Source organism: Maylandia zebra, linkage group LG1 (genome assembly GCF_041146795.1).
Source record: "Maylandia zebra isolate NMK-2024a linkage group LG1, Mzebra_GT3a, whole genome shotgun sequence".
NCBI classification, from domain to species: domain Eukaryota; kingdom Metazoa; phylum Chordata; class Actinopteri; order Cichliformes; family Cichlidae; genus Maylandia; species Maylandia zebra.
The window spans coordinates 12,758,951-12,779,953 of NC_135167.1; the positions used below are offsets into that span (position 1 = coordinate 12,758,951).

The 21,003-nt window shown below is 39.6% G+C and overlaps 3 protein-coding genes across 3 annotated transcripts in view; all 3 read left to right on the forward strand.

Moving 5' to 3' along the window:
• The first annotated feature begins 797 nt into the window (after window positions 1-797).
• On the forward strand, window positions 798-5,618 carry sec11a (SEC11 homolog A, signal peptidase complex subunit). Its single transcript, XM_004539580.6, has 6 exons — window positions 798-991; window positions 1,426-1,535; window positions 2,491-2,640; window positions 2,970-3,089; window positions 5,026-5,083; window positions 5,172-5,618. The coding sequence occupies exons 1-6, from the start codon at window positions 941-943 to the stop codon at window positions 5,220-5,222; spliced, it is 540 nt and encodes a 179-aa protein (XP_004539637.1). The 5' UTR covers window positions 798-940; the 3' UTR covers window positions 5,223-5,618.
• A 1,921-nt stretch (window positions 5,619-7,539) lies between these two features.
• On the forward strand, window positions 7,540-8,624 carry nmbb (neuromedin Bb). Its single transcript, XM_004539579.3, has 3 exons — window positions 7,540-7,835; window positions 8,063-8,250; window positions 8,346-8,624. Exons 1-3 carry the CDS (start codon window positions 7,679-7,681, stop codon window positions 8,397-8,399), a joined length of 399 nt encoding a protein of 132 aa, XP_004539636.1. The 5' UTR covers window positions 7,540-7,678; the 3' UTR covers window positions 8,400-8,624.
• Window positions 8,625-14,803: 6,179 nt separating this feature from the next.
• Window positions 14,804-21,003, forward strand: part of LOC101472582 (tetraspanin-3) — an 11,011-nt gene continuing 4,811 nt past the window's right edge. The window contains exons 1-4 of the mRNA XM_004539576.3: window positions 14,804-14,986; window positions 16,187-16,378; window positions 19,795-19,869; window positions 20,245-20,346. Of these exons, the coding sequence (XP_004539633.1) occupies window positions 14,924-14,986; window positions 16,187-16,378; window positions 19,795-19,869; window positions 20,245-20,346 (432 nt within the window). The 5' untranslated portion in view covers window positions 14,804-14,923. The remainder of the gene's footprint in view (window positions 14,987-16,186; window positions 16,379-19,794; window positions 19,870-20,244; window positions 20,347-21,003) is intronic.

The following is a 21,003-nucleotide window of genomic DNA, read 5'->3' on the forward strand; positions in this document are numbered from 1 at the left end:
ACACCAAACTCATCCAACCTGATGCTGGGCCTAAGGGGCCCGTGTCAAACACTAGAAATACAACCCCATAGCAATATTGAATTCAATAATTAAGAAATGTGGGTATGTGGATGTGTGTGTGCAACATAAGGAAGTGGTTTAAAAAATGAACTGAAGAAGCTTCTCAGATGAGAGGTGAAACGTCTTCAAGCAACTTAAAGAAGTCCAAGCGCTTTTCTTTCCAAGCTCCTTAGACTACGAGAACTGGATGACTGAGAACCTTCACAGACATGGTTTATAAAGTGTGATGTGTTCTGATTATTGTTTTTTTTTTCTCCCACAGAAGATGTTTAAAATTCCTTTGGTTAACGCAAGGTGAAATCTGTCAAAATGTGAGCTGTTTGTGAAAAAGCACCAAAGCTCTGCCACACAGTTAACCAACACCCATTCCCCCCAAAAGTGAGCCTTACTTTAGAATTTTCTATTTGGACAAAGTGTGCAAATATATTTATATATTTCCTAGACTTTTATTTTTTAACTAATTTAAAATAATATATATCTATGTATATATTTGTTATGTATATATTTCATTTTGAATTAAAAAAGAGAATGAAAAATGGATGTGTCCTTTTTTGTCCTTTTTTCAATATAGTGTCCATGTTCATTGTTTTCATTTTCAGGACATATCTTAAATTCTACAGTAAACTCCAACAGAGAAAACAGCAGCCAGCTGCACGCTTGCAGACAGTGTGGTGTCCTTTTTTGGAAACCCCCCTCTGCTCGCGTCTCGTATCCTGAACTGACACCTCAACACAGCACTGTTGCGCGGGCGGGACTTCCGGTGGAGCGCACCCGGAAGTTTCGGATGCAAGTTTTACTGCCCGACCGTGCATCCATATGGTCGTCACTGTAAACGTTTTAATGTGATTTAGGACTTTTTCTACACCCTAGTTTTGCAAAGATGTTATCGTTAGACTTTCTCGACGATGTTCGTCGCATGAATAAGCGGCAGGTAGGTACCAGACCGTTAGTTCACGGCCACCTCTTTGTATGGCAAGTGAGCTCATAGCTAATGATGACTAGCCGCCGACCCCGTTTTTACCGTTGCAACCTCTCTGCGCCATCAAAAGTGTTTTGTTTCATGCGCATTTATATTTTAAAGCTCGTCCTCTCTAATGCATTACGAAGGGCCTATTTTAACCACGTGTAAAAAATAAAATAAAAATAGATGACTTTGGTGTAGCTAGCTGGTTTCCTGGTTTAACATTACTGTCATAGCACCGCTAGCAAAAGTCAAATGCCGAATGTGCTAAAAATGAATCACCACTGAATTCACAAACGCACAGCAATGTTGCCGTGTTCAGTAAGTTGGGCTAGTTTATACTTGTTAAGCATGCAGACTTGTATTTTGAAATAACTCGTTTTTTTCCCTCGTTTTGTTTGCAGCTCTACTATCAGGTGCTGAATTTTGGTATGATTGTTTCCTCTGCGCTGATGATCTGGAAGGGACTCATGGTTGTCACTGGCAGTGAGAGTCCTATTGTTGTTGTTCTCAGGTGAGTTCGGTGTTTTTGTTGTTACTTTAAATCTTGTCCCTTTTTAATATCTGCTGATAATTTATGTTTGTGTAAACTGGAGGAAATTCCTCTGTGTAGTAAAGAACCATGTTCCATATGGTGGTGATTGGACTTTCTTGCAGATAAAAAAACAATGATATTCTCCAAGGATATTAAGCTTTATACCTTAGAAGTGGGTAACGTTATGATTTTTGAAGTACATATTAGGAGAGTTGTACACATCCTTCAAAAGGCACATTTCTTCTTTACATTTTAATGCGTTTGAGCTCACATGGTTGTCCAAGAATGTGCAGCAGACTGAGTTCAGATGCACCATGTGTCATTCCCCCCTCACTCTCTCCATGCTTTACTGTACACTCAACACTGCCTTATCCTATTAGGATGCAAAGCTCAGTTTTCCTGTATACTTTTATTAGCTCTTTCTTATATGGCGTTTTGTATAGTTTTGGGGGTTGACAACATACTCTTTATGAATTAAATGAACTGTTTCATTGTTGTGAAGCTGTGTAAACTGTTAATTTCAAACAGGATGTGATGATTTGCAAATCATGTAAAGCGTATATTTAAGTGAAAATCAAGATGCTGAAAGTTAGAATTTTAACTGTTTACTTACATCTGATAGCAGCAACAGGTTTCAAGACTGAGCGAGGGGCATGTTTACCACTTTATGTACGCCATTATTTGCCAAAGCTGGTAATGACTGTGATTCAGATTACTTTATGACCCTGTGTAAGTAAGATTCATATTGGCATAGGTAAACTTGTTTTATAACCCAATTAAAAATTTCTTAGCTAGTGTCTTGATTTATTTTTAACCTTATATAAGCTATGCAGCATAAAACTGTCATTTTTAAAGTAGGCATTAATGCTTATTCCAAACTTAAAAAAATTAAATGTTGCCAGCTTTACTAATGTGGGCATCTTTTGTATTTCAGTGGAAGTATGGAGCCAGCTTTCCACAGAGGAGACCTCTTGTTTCTGACCAACCGGGTAGAGGATCCAATCAGAGTTGGAGAGATTGTTGTCTTCAGGATAGAAGGCAGAGAGATCCCAATAGTACACAGAGTACTAAAGATTCATGAAAAGTATGAATGTGTATTTTATGAGTGTTGTTTTGTTAGGTTGGATTCCCATTCCCATCTGTTAAACCGGAATTTTATTATATTTTGACTGATGTGGTGAAAAGGATGGGGCACTCAAGAGCAGCAGAAAGTTAAGCTATTAATGTAGCATGTTGTGATCTAACACCTTGCTGCACTTTGTTGGATTTCCTTTGATTTGTCACCAGTTTTGTATTTAATGTTCTAGGAAGCCTCTGTTATATTACACACATGAATCCTCATCCTTACACAGTATTGAAATGGGTATTTAGTGACGCTGCGGTCTGAAAATCATGCTGATACTTTGTTCACAGGGAAAATGGAGACATTAAGTTCTTGACCAAAGGGGACAACAACGCAGTTGATGACAGAGGGCTGTACAAGCAGGGTCAACACTGGCTGGAGAAAAAAGATGTGGTGGGACGAGCTAGGGGGTAAGTATTTTGGTTGGGAAAAAATGCATAGGAGGACAGATGTCCTAAAACATATTTGATACAGATAACTCCAATAAAATGTATCCCAAAAGGTTGATTCTGTTCATCTGGACGTAGCGTTTTCAGTGGGAGAAACTTTTCGTCACTCATCCAAGTGACTTTTTCAGCCTCAGTTGACTGCAGGTTCCCCAACTTTAGAAACAATACATTGCACAATGACTTTTCATTTCACATTTCTCCCACTGAAAACGCTATGTCGACTGATGCTCTAGTCTTGTCACAGGTGAGAGCAGGTTCAAAATAAACATGTGTAGATGTGAAAGAGTCCAGAGTTGTGGTGATGTTATACTCTCTGCAACATCATCTAGCATGACCAGTTCTGGAGGCTCAGCGATAGCTTGGGAAGCCATATTCTTAGAGAATTCGATTGAAGTTACATAATGCTTGCGACTGTAGTTGAAGACACAGTAAACCTTCTTGTAAGGTTTTTGCTCCTGCATGGTATGTATATGGATGTGCTAAGAGATGGTTTACCTGTACAGCCCAAAGGTGCTGCGTGTACCATCTTATGCTACCAGTAGTGAGAAGGACACAAGCAAAAAATCAGAACTAGAAAGAAATCAGCCTCGATGGATAAGGTATTAAGATATACTCTTCGCAGTGGTTGCTTTGCTTGCTGCTGCGATATTGTCACACAGTTGCTTTTATTTATGCCTGCCATTAAGGCACGGGAAGCTGTTGCAGTATTACCCTGAATGATAGGTGTTGCCCCTCAGACAATAGCGCCACATAAGCGCTGATATAGGAAGAGAGGAAGTCAAAACTGGAAGGAAACACTTGCACAGCATTTTATCAACAAAATCAACATCTCCCTCTGTATATCTGTGCATCTCTGAGCTTCTGTAGTGGAATATCAATTAAAGTAGCAGTGGAAATCAACACTGTGATAGACTTGTTGTCTAAATCCTGCTGCAGCGGCTGTGGCACAATGTGCCAGGTTACAAAATCGAGGTGCATGTTTGGCAAAAGTGCCACAGGCATTGTGATGTGAGATCAAAATCGGCATGTGACTACCCATGATGGGGGTGCACGGCGAGCATAAAAACACCATAAGGAGAAAGCAATGTACTGTGGCCATAACCTTTAAATGTTTTTGTGGCCTGCTTTGTTATTGGCTCTCGAGTGCAACTGTTGTCACTTTCATTTGGATCAAAGCAGGATAAATGAATTCACAAGGGTTTATGCTTCATATGACATCAGTATCGTTTGCTTTTCACCAACTTTGTGTTATATTGCGATGATTGGGTGTTCCACACTTGGACTGTATATTTATAAATATATGTAACTAATATAACAGCCACTATTGGTTGGTGAAGTCCCATTGTGAAGCTACATTTTTTTCTGCTTATCCTGGAATATTGAAAAACTTCTTGCTGGACATGGAAACGAATGAAAAGTTTTAGGTGTTGTTTGTGAACCAGGTTAAAGCCAAGATCCAAAAGGAAACTGTTGTGTGACAGCTAATTAACACATTTCCTTATCTAAATCTAGCCAGAAGAACAATATGAATAGTTTACACACACATACTACATAGCGAGTGGTCCAGAACAGTACAAGCAGGAAAACAGTCCATGTAGGTTTAAAAAACAAATGCATCTAAGGAAGCTTTAATGTTAGGTTGGTCTCGATACTGAATAACAGGCCACTCGCTTGAATATAGAAGTTTATTCTGTTGACTTTGAAGCTTATGCACTTAATAGCTACAACAAGTAAATGTAAGTGCTTAAAACAGCATTTTAAATCCAGTGTAACATTCATACTTGCTCATTCTAAAATTCATTGAAGGAAGTTTTAGACGTTTTGTTTATGTGGATTACATTGTGTTACAGTATGTGTCAATAACATTTAACAGCATTTTCTTTTTAATCATTTCCAGGTTTGTGCCATACATCGGAATTGTCACCATCCTCATGAATGATTACCCCAAGTTTAAAGTATGTTGGCTGCAAACAATCTCTGGTTTTTAGGCTTAAAAATGTAGAATGTGTTCTGATTTCTTCTTCCTCTGCTATAATTCTGCAGTACGCTGTGCTCTTCTTGCTGGGTCTATTTGTGTTGGTCCATCGGGAGTGAGGTGCCCAAGCTTCAGCACTTGAGAAGGATAAACTACGTCCAGGAAACCTCAGTCATGCCTTTCAGAACAGAATTAAGTTAGACTTTGTCAAACCCAACTGGCTTTTTGTACCATTTGTTTGAACATTTTGTAGAAATGTGGATAGGGTGTTTACATTTGAAATATCCAAGCTTTAAAAATATTTTTGTGAGGGAATTAGGCTAAAACTAGCATGTAGTCGCTCTTTATTTGTAATCTTTGGAAAGTGAAACGGCGTTCTTAATGACTAATTCAGTCGTTTCTTTCCTGTTAAATTCATTGTCTTATGTGACCAATATGTGAAGTATTTTATGACAACTGAATATGAATGAAAATTAAATATGAAATCTGGTTACCATCCACTATGAATTATTTTACTCTGTGTCTCTGTGATTTCTTTTTTCCTCTGCCTGTTGAAATCAGTGTCAAACATCTTATACCTTCTCGTAAAAAAGAAATTATACAGTTTATTTGCTATTTGTTTGGAGTTCTTCAAATATTTGAAAAATGAGTTTTTGTATTTCTGTTGCTGGTTGTCATTAAAGTTTTCAAGCATTGTTAGTAATGCTATAGAATTCATGTATTTCTTCATGTGGAATTGGTAAAGAAAGTTAAGAGTTTTGATGGTAAATAATTAGTTCTTTCTGGTTTTGGGGTTTGTTTGTGTGTCCCCACCCCCCATAAATTCACCATCTGATTCTTGTGTGTGTGTGAGAGAGAGAAACTGGGGCTGTGTGAGAGAGAGAAACTGGGGCTGTGCCAGAGATAATTTGCTGCTCGCACATTTTGTTGCAAATTAAATGGTGTAATGGCTTGTTTGGTAAATTTCTATTTAAAGGTCAGTGGAGTGGGGTCCAGTGTTTTATTTCTATGGGCTGAGCTTTAATGACTGCAGAAATGGTTGTTGATGACATCAACACACTTGCAATCAAATCTTGGATATCCAGCTTTAATATGTAATCATATAGTGGGAGGTGTAAACTATAATTTTACTATGGATCCACTTGAAATTGTGTTAAGGCACCTGAACTCGGATTGAAATTGATTGCATTTGCAGTTTTCCTTTGACCTGAGAGACGACCTTGTTAGGTGTGGATTGCCACTTCCATTTGAAGCCATGTATATTTATAAACCAATATTTCATAAATATGATGCAGTCTTGACTTCAGACACTAAACTTTCATATGAGTTATGAAGTGTTAAAGAAGTATTTTCTCAAACCCTGATTTTTGAACCAAGCTTTGTTAATTAATTTTGGTTTGGCCTTCAATGAACAAAGCAAATCCAAGTAACCCCAAGCATTAGTCAATCCATGAAGTTAATTGTAGACTTTCGTGTCTAAATCTATTATTTTGACCCTTAGATGCTGATGTCCACATATCGTAAGGCAGCCGTGGCTGTCTCTTACCATTTAATCTGTGAACATAGGTTTGTCTTGATGGTGAGGTGGTTTCCTAATTAAACTGACATTCAGCTGTGCACAATTTATGAAATCACAAGATTGTGTGCTAATGTGAAAGGTTATAAAAGAGCAAGATTTAAAACTGCAGCTCTTTCACTATACTTGTAACTTTAGCACCCTGAAGTGACAGAGAGGCCATCTGTCTTTTCAGCTCTAAATTAGCAGTGAGAATCAGCAGGTTCTCTTGTCCACGGAGAACTGACGGTGATCACAGTGGCATGTTGCAACTGGCCAAATGTCATGTTGCTCATTGTAAGGGGCTAGGCATGGCCATGGGAGAGAGAAGGGGTGTAGGGACCTTAGCAGGAAATGATTATATGTGTGATTATGCTGGAGAGGAAAGCATTAGCTACCCCCTGTGTAATTTTGTGGCTCTAACCAGCAATTTGCACCAACAGTGCACAACATTTAAAAAATCATTAGTTTTTGCTCACCTATGACACTTTTATACTAATAGTTAAAATATAGTCTACTGCGATGCTATATAGAATCATACAGATTAAAAATAAACTGAAAGGTCATGATGACGCATTTGATTGAATTCTCTTAAAAGAAATGCCATATGCATCCACGCATATACCTTTTCCATTTTCCGGAACTTCTGAAAACAATTCCAAATACAGAATTTTATTTCAGTTAATAAACACACATATGTGTACCGGTATGTTGCTGTTCATAGCTTGGTCAGAGGAGTGTTTTTCAGCAAAGGTTCCTGTCTGCTCTGAGTAAGAATAACCGCGTGGCGCGTGAAATACGCACAGCCCGACGCGCAGACCAACAAAACCTTGAGAATGACTCAACTGTCTTCATTTCAATTTATGCAGCAAGCTGACTGAAAAATATACGCATCATACAAAGAGCCCACCCCGGTCGGGAGAGCCTATAAAAGCTGGATACATCGGAGCAATCTACAACCAACAGGAGACACTTGGAAATTTGCGCGCTGGAGGACACTTCACTAGTTGACACGCTGAAATGAGAGGGTTTACACTGAATAATGTCTGCCAGTGTGGCTTGTTTACATATCTTGTTTTATTTTCTTTCACCGCTGCAGTGAGTTTCGACCTGACTGAGCTCAGAAATAAAGTTGCAAAAATCAAAGTGCATCCAAGAGGCAATCTTTGGGCTACAGGTAAGAATATCTGAAGTTACACTGTAGACACATGGGTCGTATTTATGTTGGGTTCCATCTCATCTTTGTATGTATTTTAATAGATAGCATGTTTCCTTCTTTTTCTTTTCTTTTTTTAAAAAACATTTTTATTGTGTTATGTTTTTTTGAAAAGTTATTATGTCTTATGTCTTCCAATTTTTGCTTAGTTTAAGCAATAATTAATGGGTGTTTCTTCGATTTGGAAGGACATTTCATGGGCAAGAAGAGTGTCGTGGATACTCCTATGCTGCCTTCAAATGAGGACCAAGGTGCCGATGCGCTGGAAGTCACCCTTCCTGCAGAGCAGAGTGCGCTCGGGGAGCTTTTCCAAGAGTTTCTGCGGGTGGCGCTGCAAGCGCAGATGGATACACAAGAAAGTCGTTCGAAAAATCAGGCGAGAAAACTTTCCCACGTTTTTGATATAAGATGTCAAAAGGCTGTTTCTGTGTTATAATATACTAACTCGCAATGTCATGCTCTCTCTTTCAGGAGGCGGACTTGTTGATGAAGATTTTAGAGAACTACATCCGAACCAGAAAGTGATGTAAAGGATACAAACCTGGCACGCATTAACATGGATCGAAGGTCACCTGGGCTTATGAGTTAAAATAAATAAGAATCGTGTACAGTCTCATGCTCATCATGATTGTAATTTACTGTAACTGGCTTGCTCATTTGCAATACATCTTTTTTTCCAATTATTTTGATGGATCTATTTTACATGTTCTTGTCATTTGTTTAGTTATTTGTATTAAATAAAATAATGATTTGCACTGCTTTGACTTTGATGTGTGATAAATTATAGATCGATTTGTTCTTTCTGATTGCAAAAGCCCCTCCCAAACAATTCATTAGTGAGCCTAAACACTGATTTTATTATATATACACCGCTGGTGTCCACTTGCACAAGAATGAGCAACACAGAAAAGATGCAGGTTGATAATGCTATAATGTCTGGGCACCTTTCATTGAGATGAGTTGAATTCATACTTTGGTAACACTTGTGGCCTAAAACACAGTATTACAGATATGGATAAAGGTCTTATTTATACACCTTTCATTAACATTTGCGTCAACCTTTTTTTCCCTTATAAAAATAACACTTATATAAATATAAATGTAGGAAGCTTACATAAATCACACTTCTTAGTTTCCTGAATATTTCGACATGAAATCAATATAATCTTTGTACTTTTTTTGTCCTTTGCATAAAGGGATGATCTGTTCTCTCGATCAATATTGGTCGAGCGCAGTGAGATGGCCCATGCAACTTCTTTGCCTTGAGCTATTCTGTTGTATTTGAAATGGATAGGCTATTTCAATTTCTCTCCCACAATGCCTTGTCTGCTTTGTGTCATTTCAAGGTGTGGATTGTGCATCAAATCCAACGTGGTGAGAGGTGTGAGTAGAGGAAGTCTTTATAAGCTCTAATACACCTTTCCGGCAGTGTTTTTGAGAGGGTCAAGAACTGTTATCTTGATATCAGTACGATATGAACCCTATTACCTATGATACACCATTTGTTCAAAACTTTTAAAATTATAGTCATGCAAAAACATAACATAAAAAACATAATTCTGTATCCATGATAGTTATTGCCAGTTACTGCTGAATATGTACATTTGAAGATGGGTAAGAACCAGATATTATAACTATTTTGAGCCCTGTGCAAAGTGGGAAGCTTTCTTGAAAAAGAAAAATCCATAATTTTCTTTTGTTGGGCACTTGGCTCACTGAGTTTGTTACACGAAAAAAGAACTAGTGCCAAACTCAGATAAACATGTAATTCATGAAAATGCCTACAACCAAATGATTCTCTGTCTCAATAAGATAAGATAAGATAACCTTTATTAGTCCCACACGTGGGAAATTTGTTTTGTCACAGCAGGAAGTGGACAGTGCAAAAGTTATGAGGCAAAAATTAGAATACAATAAGAATAAATACAGTACACAACTGTACAGAATAGAATAAAATAAAATACTATATACAGTAGAATAAAATGAAATAAATATACAATAAGATAAAAATAGAATACAAATACAAATACTATATACAACTGAGTAAAAATACAACGATGGCTGCTTCGTGTCTAGTGCTGATCAGAAAATCATAATCCTCAAAACTTTTGCTCACGCTTTCAAAACCTACTTTTCATGACACCAAATCAACACTGAATTATTTTGCAGTTAATCAATTCTCTTTCTCTTCATTAAAAAAAGAGTAACGAGTGTTTAGCCAAACACAAGGAAATCGAAGTGATTTTGAATATAGCGTGATTGTTGATGCTGGACAGGGTGGTCTGAGTATTTCAGAAACTGCTGAAATGCTATTCCAATAAACAGATGAATGAATAATTAATTCTAATACATTTTCATTTACAATCAACTCCAGGGAAGGGTCACTATAGATAAAGAGGAGTTGAAAATGATTTACTTTACTTCTGGATAGAGCTCCTTCCTTGCTAAAGTTACATGTGGAGATGTGTCTGCTTCTTAGTAGTGTGGGAGTCCCACTGACATGCACAATTCAACCACAAATCACAGTACTGCAAATAACAAACTGTTGTTACCTGGCTACAATTGTAACTGTGCCATATTCTATTGAGTGGTAAATTCTAGACTGCTGTAGGCTGTTAACATTTTGTCTATTTTTGTTAGAAACTGGGTTATCAAAATTGACCCTTAAGTTTGTAACTTCTGATTTTTGTATTTCACATTAGAATCTGGAGCACACACATTTATAATTAAGTCTTTGTCCAGTAAACAACAGCTTTTAGATCCTGGAATGTTCAGGTGCAGGATGCTGTGTCCAACTAGGTTAGTAGGCTAGAAAATTGGCCACAATTTTTACAGGAAAATAAGCCTGCACAATAATTTAAAGGAGAATGAAAAGCACTAAAACATGCTTTTAAAAATGACAAAAGGAAAATCGATAAAAAAAACATTCTCGTTCCTTTTTCTTTTCTTTTCATTTTTATTTTGTTTAAAAGTGCGAACATGTGTCCTGGAACTTTGCAGTCATCACATAGATATGCAAAATGTACAAGCATTTGATTTTTATGAGAATTTTGGTATTTTTCTTATTTATTTATTTATTTTAAATGTGAGGCAAGTGACTGTTGCAGTTTGATGTAGTGGTAAAATAATTAGTAAAGTCCAAACATGTTGCATGTTTAACTCTTGAGAAAGGTGATGTTTTAATAAAATCTGAGCATGTGCTTACTTACTACTAGGAAAGTGAGAAACACTGTTCCTCTATTCTCTGTTTACTTTGCACTTGTTCCATTGCTCATTTAACTGAGGAAAGAATGCTGATTATAGATGGGATAGAACTAGAGAGTGATAGAGAAGGATCTCTGAGCCAACGTGTCAGAAAAAGCTTGTGTCAGAAAGATTCAGAGATGTATCAGTAGGAGTAGGCCAGAACTTTCTTGGAGATAATGTGAACTGTGTCACAAGTTTATGGCATCAAATGGAAAACACACTGTCAGGAACAGGTCAAGTTGAGCATTTTTGAGATGTGCAGAGGAGGTATGGTGGATATACTGGCAAAGAGTGTTGAAAATGCAGCTGCCAGGCAGGAAGACAAGAGGAAGAACACAGAAAAGGTGTATGGATGTAGCAAACAAGGACATCAAGAGCATTGGTGTGACAGAAGAGGATGCTAGGGATATCGATATGTTGACAGATCTGCTGTGGCGATGCTAAAGGGACCAACTGAAACAAGAAGAAGAACAAGAGTGGTCCATCACTTGTTATTTTTGTTGATTATTTTATATTTATGAGTTCTGACCTTATCTCTTTTTCTTTCATATAGAATGGTCCAGTATATCTTATGCTAAAGGAAGCACCTTTCCTTAGTAGTTAGAGATTTTGACCAGATTGTGTTATGACTGCCACATACATACTTCTTGGACATTTCACACTGGAGCAAATTTGACTACTTGACCACATCGAAATACCAAGGAGGGAAAATTAACGTCTAGAGGAAGTGCAAACAATAGAAATGCACAAGGACCAGTCATTACTGAATAAAACAGGAAATTACTTAAACCGAACCTAATAATGCAAAACTATGAAATCATTCTGTTATTAAAGCTTTGTCCAAAAAAACATCCTCACTAAGCAACTCAGTCTGCATCTCAAGTCAATTTCAAGTCCCAGTGTGGTCCTGTTTTTAAATGTGTACCTCCCCTTCTCTTCCACTTATCATTTTCAGGGTCACAGGGTGGCTGGAGCCTATCCTAGCTGTTTTAGGGCGAGAGGCAGGGTACACCCTGGACAGGTCGCCAGTCTGTCGCAGGGCTAAGACATAGAGACAGACAACCATTTGCACTCACATTCACCCCTATGGGCAATTTAGAGTTACCAATTAATCTAACCCCACTAACTGTATGTCTTTGGACTGTGGGAGGAAGCTGGAGTACCCGGAGAAAACCCACACCAACACGGGGGAACACGCAAGCTCCAAGCAGAAAGACCTTAGCCTGGTGGCGGAATTGAACACAGGACCTTCTTGCCGTGAGGTCCTGAGTGCTAACCAATGTGCCACCGTGCTGCCCATAAATAAAATTTGCACATACATAGATAAAAATATAGAATTTCATGATTTTACTGAGGGGTAATTAGTTTTAAGAATATGGCCCAAAGTTACAGTTATGTATGCCTCTGCCATTGGAACATTTGGTATTCCATTTTTTGTCTTTTCTTTTCTTTTTATATTTTATATTGTGCTATTTTAATCATGAATTAAGTGATTGCCACAGGCAAACCTGATGCATAATTCACATAGTGAATATATGTTGTGTCAAAACAGGCAATCTCTGCTAGTGAAATTTGTAAATTCCATTGTTGTTAGTTTGAACACCAAAAGCTCACAGAGACGAATTTATCCAGTGTTCTTGCAATAAAGCCATGGCTTTGGGCACCACTTTAGGTCATTACTGATAGAGTGTTGCATCTAATTTTCTCCTGTGTAATCCATCCTGCACTCTTAAGAAACATGCGAGCCTCATAGGTGACATGTATTTCTTACATTTGTTTATTTTTGCCAGGGGACTGTGTGGGCACGCTGTGCTTGTTATTATTTATTCAAGCCTGATACTGAACACCTAAAAAATTCATGGAGTTGAAAAACAGATTATTATATGGTTGTAGGCTGTTCTTGCCAACTGCTCATTCTTGATAAATCTCTGTCTCACAATTTGTGTGCCTTTGTAAAACTAGCAATGATACACTGCCACCCTCTGGCATAAAACCACTCATTACACATCACTGACATCTCAGTGTGGAATTTCCCTGTTGGATTTTTAAGAGCTTCAAAGGAAGGTGCTGATGAAAGTATAAAAAATAAAACGAAAAACACGTAAATCAATATTTGTCTTTATGGGAGTCTATATGTAAGTAAATAAACATATAAAACTGACATTTGATACAGGCGAGTGAACACAGTTGAACCTGAATCATATGCAACAGCAGATTGTTACAATACTTGGATCAAAAACAGTCACAAGAGAACTATTCTCTACTACTACTACTACTCCCACATCATAACCAGTTCTGACAATTTTAGGTCCTTGTGTAGATTATTCAAGGAAACAGTGCAGGGTATCTAAAAGCATTTTTTCTAATTCCATTCTGACTCTAGAGATAAACACTTGTAAAATATTATGAGAGGATAGGGCATACTGGCAGCAGGTTTTACACATAAAAACAGACAAATAAGAAGGAAAGAGCCCAAGCTGAGATTTATATATGAAAAAACAACCAAAGGGAAGTCTGTGGACAGCAGCACACACAATTTCATCAACCAGTAATAACATGTAAAGCACAATGGTAGACATTATCTAACCTCTTTAGGTACAGGTGCTAGGCCAGGTGCATTTATAACGAGATCATCATAATCTAATAAAAATTCCTCACCTGGAGGAATGTATTTATTTGTATAAAATAAACGTAATTTTCAAATTCAGTTTCGTTTGCAAAGGTTCAGTTTGGACACAAGCGTTTCAACATGAGTTTTAAAGGACAAATTCTGGTCTATAATGATGCTTAAATACTAGTTGTGACCATTTCAGTTTCACCCACTTAAGTGTTTTTGATTTTAGGAAGTTTCAGTGTGTTTGCTATTGTCTAAGCTGTATATTTATGAGATTACAAACAGCAAAATACCAAATGTTAATCTGTTCACACTTGAGTTTTATAATATAATCTGATAGGTCAAAATAAAAAACAAGGCATTCAGTCTCAGTTCATGTTAGGTAGTTTCATTGTATATCGGTGTTAACATGCTTTAAAAAAAGACTCCCAAAGTTTTCAGTCATTAATGAGTTAAGTGATAAGGTTTAAGGTTTAAAGACAGGGTTGAGCTTGACACCATGAAGCTATTTTACTTTGCTAGCTTTGTTAACAAACTCAAAGGACATAGATAAGGAAAAACTGTTTAATGAGTGCAGTCATCAAGATAATAAGACATTAAATAAAATTAAAAAATACATACATGCATTAGTCTATTCATGCCAGTTTATGTTTCTCAGAAACCTCCTGCCTACAATATTGGAAAGCTGCAGTAAAATAGGAGTAGCACAGCTGGTAGTTGGCATGAAGGAAACTTGCAGCTGTGGAGAGCAGCATGTAGGGAGAAGAAAGAAACACCCCACATGCAAATTCTAAATATCAAACTTGTTGAGTTACTTCTAAAAGACTGATCAAGCTCACTTTAACTCTGGTGCTGTGTCAGAACTTTATGAAATAGATGCTGTTTCAAATAACACCGCACGATAGATTTACAGACTCACAGATCATTAGCTCAAATGTAGTACAATGTTGTAGACAAACGTCCCAGCATTACCCCCAGTTTGTTTGTTTTGAATGGTGACGTCACCAGAGCACGTGACCGAGCAGCGCTTCCTTGCGGCTATTTTATTGGTCAAACCTAGAAGAATCTGCACAGTGGGGCAGGACGAAGCCATTTTATTATTTTAACAGCAAAGGTGCAGGTGCATCAGTATTTTATTTTTTAAATATACATATATACTAAGTCTTTCCATTTAAGCTCTCTCGATACGATGGGCCAGTGTGGGATTACGTCATCTAAAACCGTCTTGGTTTTCCTCAATCTAATATTTTGGGTAAGGAAACGGCAGATGCTTGAACAATGTGCAGCATCCCAGTAAGGCCAAGGATGGAGACTGTTAGCAAACTGCGCCAGAGATGCACTGCAGTTAGGCGATAAAACAGATGCATTATATGGCGGTAATTATGTGTACAGACTCACTCTGACGTTAGTGTTTACTGTAAGATGCACGGACCTTAACTGGAAACCCATTTGAGTGGTTAGCAGTAGCTGTAGCTGTAGCGTGTTCTTTAGCTGCCGCCCACAACTTATAGCTATGACGTTATGCAGCAGCAGCAGCTGAGTTAACCTCCAGCGCAGTTTGAGCTGCATCATGCTAGTATATTAAAAGAACAGCAGAGCTAAATTAAAGCATGTATAGATGAGCAAAATTCAAAATATACGATCAAGCAGGATGACTGAATAATATAGAGACGTGAGGCCCAGTCCACACTGCTTATGCGTGCTTTGTCTGCGAGCCTGAATTACCATTATTCATGTGAAGCTATGATGTCGTTATAGCACATGTGGGTGATTGAAATGTCTTGTTTTTGTGTCCAAGTTCATGATTTCTATTTAAAATCATTTATTAAATGAATTACTTGTAGGTTTTTAATTTGATAAATAAATAATATATTTATATTTTGAGTTTATTCAAAAAATATATATGATTTACAATTTTTCCGTTTTGGTAAACATGCCTATATTTGTGTGTGAGTATAAAAGCAGCATAAGGAATATTTCTCTATTGGATATCATGTTGTAGATCTTATATATAATGTTGTGTTTGTAAGGCTGCTATCTTGTCCAGGACTCTCTTGGTTAAATAAAAGTAGTGAAAAAAGAGAAGACTAAGAACACTTTTAAAGCTGGGGTTTAAATTATTATACATTCAAATCTGATATAACAATCATTTTAAAGCTGTTCAGCTCATTAAAATAATTGTTTAATGGTTTGCATGTTCTCAAATGTCAGGGTGGTGCAACCATACAAAAACTATAGTTTAATTATGAAATCAAAAAACTAATAATAGGGGAGAAGTGTATGCTTTTGCTACCAAATAAAAACGTTGCAAAGATGGCTTAAGTCAGGTGGTGCAACTGCAAGAAGTGTCAGTTAAATTCTTTTAGGCCGAAAATGTATTATTAAATGATTTGCACTCACATATATTGAAGCATTGGAAAAGCAGGTTATTTTTCCCTGTTTCTCTCTGCAGGCTGCAGCTGGAATTTTATGCTACATTGGAGCTTATGTGTTTATCACATATGATGACTATGACCACTTCTTTGAAGATGTGTACACGTTGATTCCAGCTGTTGTAATCATAGCTGTCGGAACTCTTCTCTTCATCATCGGTTTGATTGGCTGCTGCGCAACAATACGTGAAAGCTCCTGTGGCTTGGCAACGGTGAGTGAAAAAAGTGGTTGTATGCCTATGGTAGGAAACTGTAGGAAACACGTTAAGAAGTGCCAAGGAAGGTGGGTGATATATATCAAGAAAATTTGCAATAGCTATATTTCTGATGATAAAGTAAAAAATACTGAATGGTGTTTTTCATGCTTGCAGTTTTCAGGCAGCACCATTAATATTGTAAGTAAAGGAAGGGCATTTTCACAATATTGGCACTAAAACCTCATTTCTACCTGGGATGCTGTATATTGCTTTGAGCTTCTTAACTAGCATTTTAAAGCCCTTCCTTTCGACCATCACTAATGGTGGTGTTGAGCATAACTTGCAAGTGCTGCGCTTGGGGGAGTCGTTTGTTTACATTTCAGTCAGACATCAGCAGCTGCTAGTATATCATAGCCTTTATATTATCTTCATAGCATGGTTGTGTTTTTGCCTCAAGTGCTGAAAGAAGTTTATGTCTTTAGTGAGAACAGTTTGTTGCACATTTTGAGAACTTTTTGCTTTGTTGAAAGTTGGTGAAGAAACTCCATCCATCCATCCATCCATCTTCATCCGCTTATCCGAGGTCGGGTCGCGGGGGTAGCAGCCTAAGCAAAGAGGTCCAGACCTCCCTCTCCCCAGCCACCTCCTCCAGCTTGTCCGGGGGAATACCAAGGCGTTCCCAGGCCAGCCGAGAGATATAATCTCTCCAGCGTGTCCTGGGTCTGCCCCGGGGCCTCCTCCCGGTGGGACATGCCTGGAACACCTCGCCCAGGAGGCGCCCAGGGGGCATCCTTGCCAGATGCCCGAACCACCTCAGCTGGCTCCTTTCGATGTGGAGCAGCAGCTGCTCTACTCTAAGCCCCTCCCGGATGGCCGAACTTCTCACCCTATCTCTAAGGGAGAGGCCAGCCACCCTTCGGAGGAAGCTCATTTCCGCCGCTTGTATCCGCGATCTCGTTCTTTCGGTCACTACCCACAGCTCGTGGCCATAGGTGAGGGTAGGGACGTAGATCGACCGGTAAATTGAGAGCTTCGCTTTTACACTCAGCTCCCTCTTCACCACGACTGACCGGTGCAGCGTCCGCATTACTGCAGCCGCAGCCCCAATCCGTCTGTCGATCTCCGGCTCCCTTCTCCCATCACTCGCGAACAAGACCCCGAGATACTTGAACTCCTCCACTTGGGGCAGGAACTCATCCCCGACCCGGAGTGGGCACTCCACCCTTTTCCGGCTGAGAACCATGGCCTCAGATTTGGAGGTGCTGATCCTCATTCCCGCTGCGTTACACTCGGCTGCGAACCGCTCCAGTGCGAGCTGGAGGCCCTCACCCGATGAAGCCAACAGAACCACATCATCCGCAAAAATCAGAGATGAGATTCTGAGGCCACCAAAGCAAAAGCCCTCCGCCACTTGGCTGCGCCTAGAAATCCTGTCCATAAAAATTATGAACAGAACCGGAGACAAAGGGCAGCCTTGGCGGAGCCCATCACCCACCGGGAACGAGTCCGACTTATTGCCGGCAATGCGAACCAAGCTCTTGCAACGGTTGTATAGGGATTGAATGGCCCGTAGCAATGGGCCAGACACCCCATACTCGCGCAACACCTCCCACAGGACGCCCCGAGGGACACGGTCGAATGCCTTCTCCAGGTCCACAAAACACATGTAGACTGGTTGGGCAAACTCCCATGCACCCTCAAGTATCCTCGAGAGGACAAAGAGCTGGTCCAGTGTTCCGCGACCAGGACGAAAACCGCATTGTTCCTCCTGTATCCGAGGTTCGACTAGCGGACGAACCCTCCTCTCCAGCACCCTGGCATAGACTTTCCCGGGGAGGCTGAGGAGTGTGATCCCCCTGTAGTTGGAACACACCCTCCGGTCCCCCTTCTTGAAGATGGGGACCACCACCCCGGTCTGCCAGTCCACAGGTACTGCCCCTGATCTCCACGCAACATTGCAGAGACGTGTCAACCAAGACAGCCCTACAACGTCCAGAGCCTTCAGGAACTCGGGGCGGACCTCATCGACACCAGGGGCTCTGCCACCAAGGAGTTGTTTAACTGCCTCAGTGACCTCGCCCCCGGAAATCGGTGGGTCACACCCCTCATCCCCAGACTCTGCTTCCTCCCCGGAAGACGTGTCAGTGGGATTAAGGAGGTCCTCGAAGTATTCCTTCCACCGCCCGACAATTTTCTCAGTCGACGTCAACAGCGCTCCGCCAGCACTATACACAGTGCAGGTAGAGCACCGCTTTCCCCTCCTGAGACGCCTGACGGTTTGCCAGAATCTCTTCGAGGCAGTCCGAAAGTCTTTTTCCATGGCCTCTCCGAACTCCTCCCACACCCGAGTTTTTGCTTCAGCCACTGCCCGAGCCGCATTCCGCTTGGCCTGTCGATACCTGTCGGCTGCCTCCGGAGTCCCACAGGCTAACCAAGCCCGATAGGCCTCCTTCTTCAGCCTGGTGGCTCCCTTCACCTCTGGTGTCCACCATTTGGTTCGGGGATTACCACCACGGCAGGCACCAACCACCTTGCGGCCGCAGCTCAATGCAGCAGCTTCGGCAATGGAGACGCTGAACATGGTCCATTCGGACTCAATGTCCCCAGTCTCCCTCGGAATGCTGTTGAAGCTCTGCCGGAGGTGTGCGTTGAAGATCTCGCGGACTGGGGCCTCTGCTAGACGTTCCCAGCACACCCTCACTACGCGTTTAGGTGCACCAGGTCTGTCCAGCGTCCTCCCCCGCCACCTGATCCAACTCACCACCAGGTGGTGATCAGTTGACAGCTCAGCCCCTCTCTTTACCCGAGTGTCCAGAACATATGGTCGCAGGTCTGGTGATACGATTACAAAATCGATCATCGACCTACGGCCTAGAGCATCCTGGTGCCACGTGCACTTATGGACACTCTTATGTTCGAACAGGGTGTTCGTTATGGCCAAACTGTGATTAGCACAGAAGTCCAATAACAAGAAACTCCCTTTTTTAATTTACTACTGGGGGATGCTGACAACCGACTCTTGCTGGGAATGTACATACATGGCTTTGCTAAAGCAATAATAATGCAATATGGGTTTTAATGGGAGTTTATTGAATTAAATTGCAGTAGTGGAAGAAAATACTTAAAATGCGGTAAAAATGCAGGGAGGGATTTTAAAAATAAAATGCCAATAATTTGACATTTTCCCTTGTTTTGGCAATTTTGATTGATACAACCTCACATTGCATTGAAATTACATTAGAAAAGACACTTTTTATAAATGGGGACAATTATTATTATTATTATTAATTACTAATGCATTCAGTGGCCAACTGCCTATTGATTTAAGAGTTTTAATATAGGCTTTAAGACAGAGAGGAAATGTCTTATGTTCAATATTTTCTTTAATTTTAGATCAATTTTACCATCAGCTTTCTGTCCCTGTTTTTCAGTTTGCTGCCATACTCCTGCTGGTATTTGTAACGGAGTGTGTGGTGGTGGTGCTCGGCTACATATACAGAGCAAAGGTAAACACTGTTTTGCTGGTCACGTTCTCTTCTGTTAAAGGCGACAATGTAATGCTGCTGCTAAATCTTAATTTGTCTCCTGTTTCAGGATAAATTACCCACTGTGGCAACCCCTTGTGAACAAGGAAGTTTTTATGTAATTTACAAATAAATGGTTTATTACTGTGTGTAAAACAGCTCCTTCTGCTGTGAAGAATAAATGTAATTAAATTAGCCGCTCTCATTTATCCTTAATCTGTTTGGATTAAAGTGCTTCTATAATTAGTTTTTTGACAATGTTATAAGACTAAGTCAGCAAATTACTTTGAGTGAGCAATGAGTGGTGAATAGTGACAGTTGTGTTATTTTTTTCTTTTCTTTTCTTTGTTTTTATAGGTAGAAGATGAGGTGAATCACTCCATTCAAAAAGTTTACAATGAATACAGCGGCACCAACACTGATGCTCCTAGCCGGGCGATTGATTATGTGCAGAGGCAGGTGAGAAAAAAACTTCTATTGTGACAAATGATTTTGTCATCTAAAACTGAGGAAAAAGTGAGTGCGTGCAGTTTTTAATTACGTTACTTTTTATGCTTTCCTGGTAGTGTGTGTATATATATATATATATATATATATATATATTAGGGGTGCAACGATACACAAAATTCACGGTTCGGTTCGGTTCGATACTTTGGTGTCACGGTTCGATATTTTTTCGATACAAAAAAAATGTTCATGCCTTTTTAATTTGTCATTTATTAAAATTATAAATATATATTTTAACTCAAAAGTACAGTTTTTAAATTTAACCCTAACCCTTGTGCGTGTTTTTTATTTTGACAGCGAATGCGCACCTGCGGACCACTTATGTGCAGCCCTGGTTATTTAGCTCATCATATTGCAGCCACAGAAATTATTTTGTCCATGAAACCATAAAGCTGCACTTTCTTTTTGCCTTATAGTCTGATTTGTCATAACTTCTCCGTTTTGTGGTAAGCTTTTCTTTGGCTGTCACTTCTTCACCCTGACCTGTCTTATTTGGCTCAGCAGAACTAAAATATATATCTGTCTGTGAAGGTTCTCAGTCATCCAGGTCATCGTAGTCAAATATAAATCCTGCTGCTTTTACACACGCACTCACATAAGCTCAGCGAT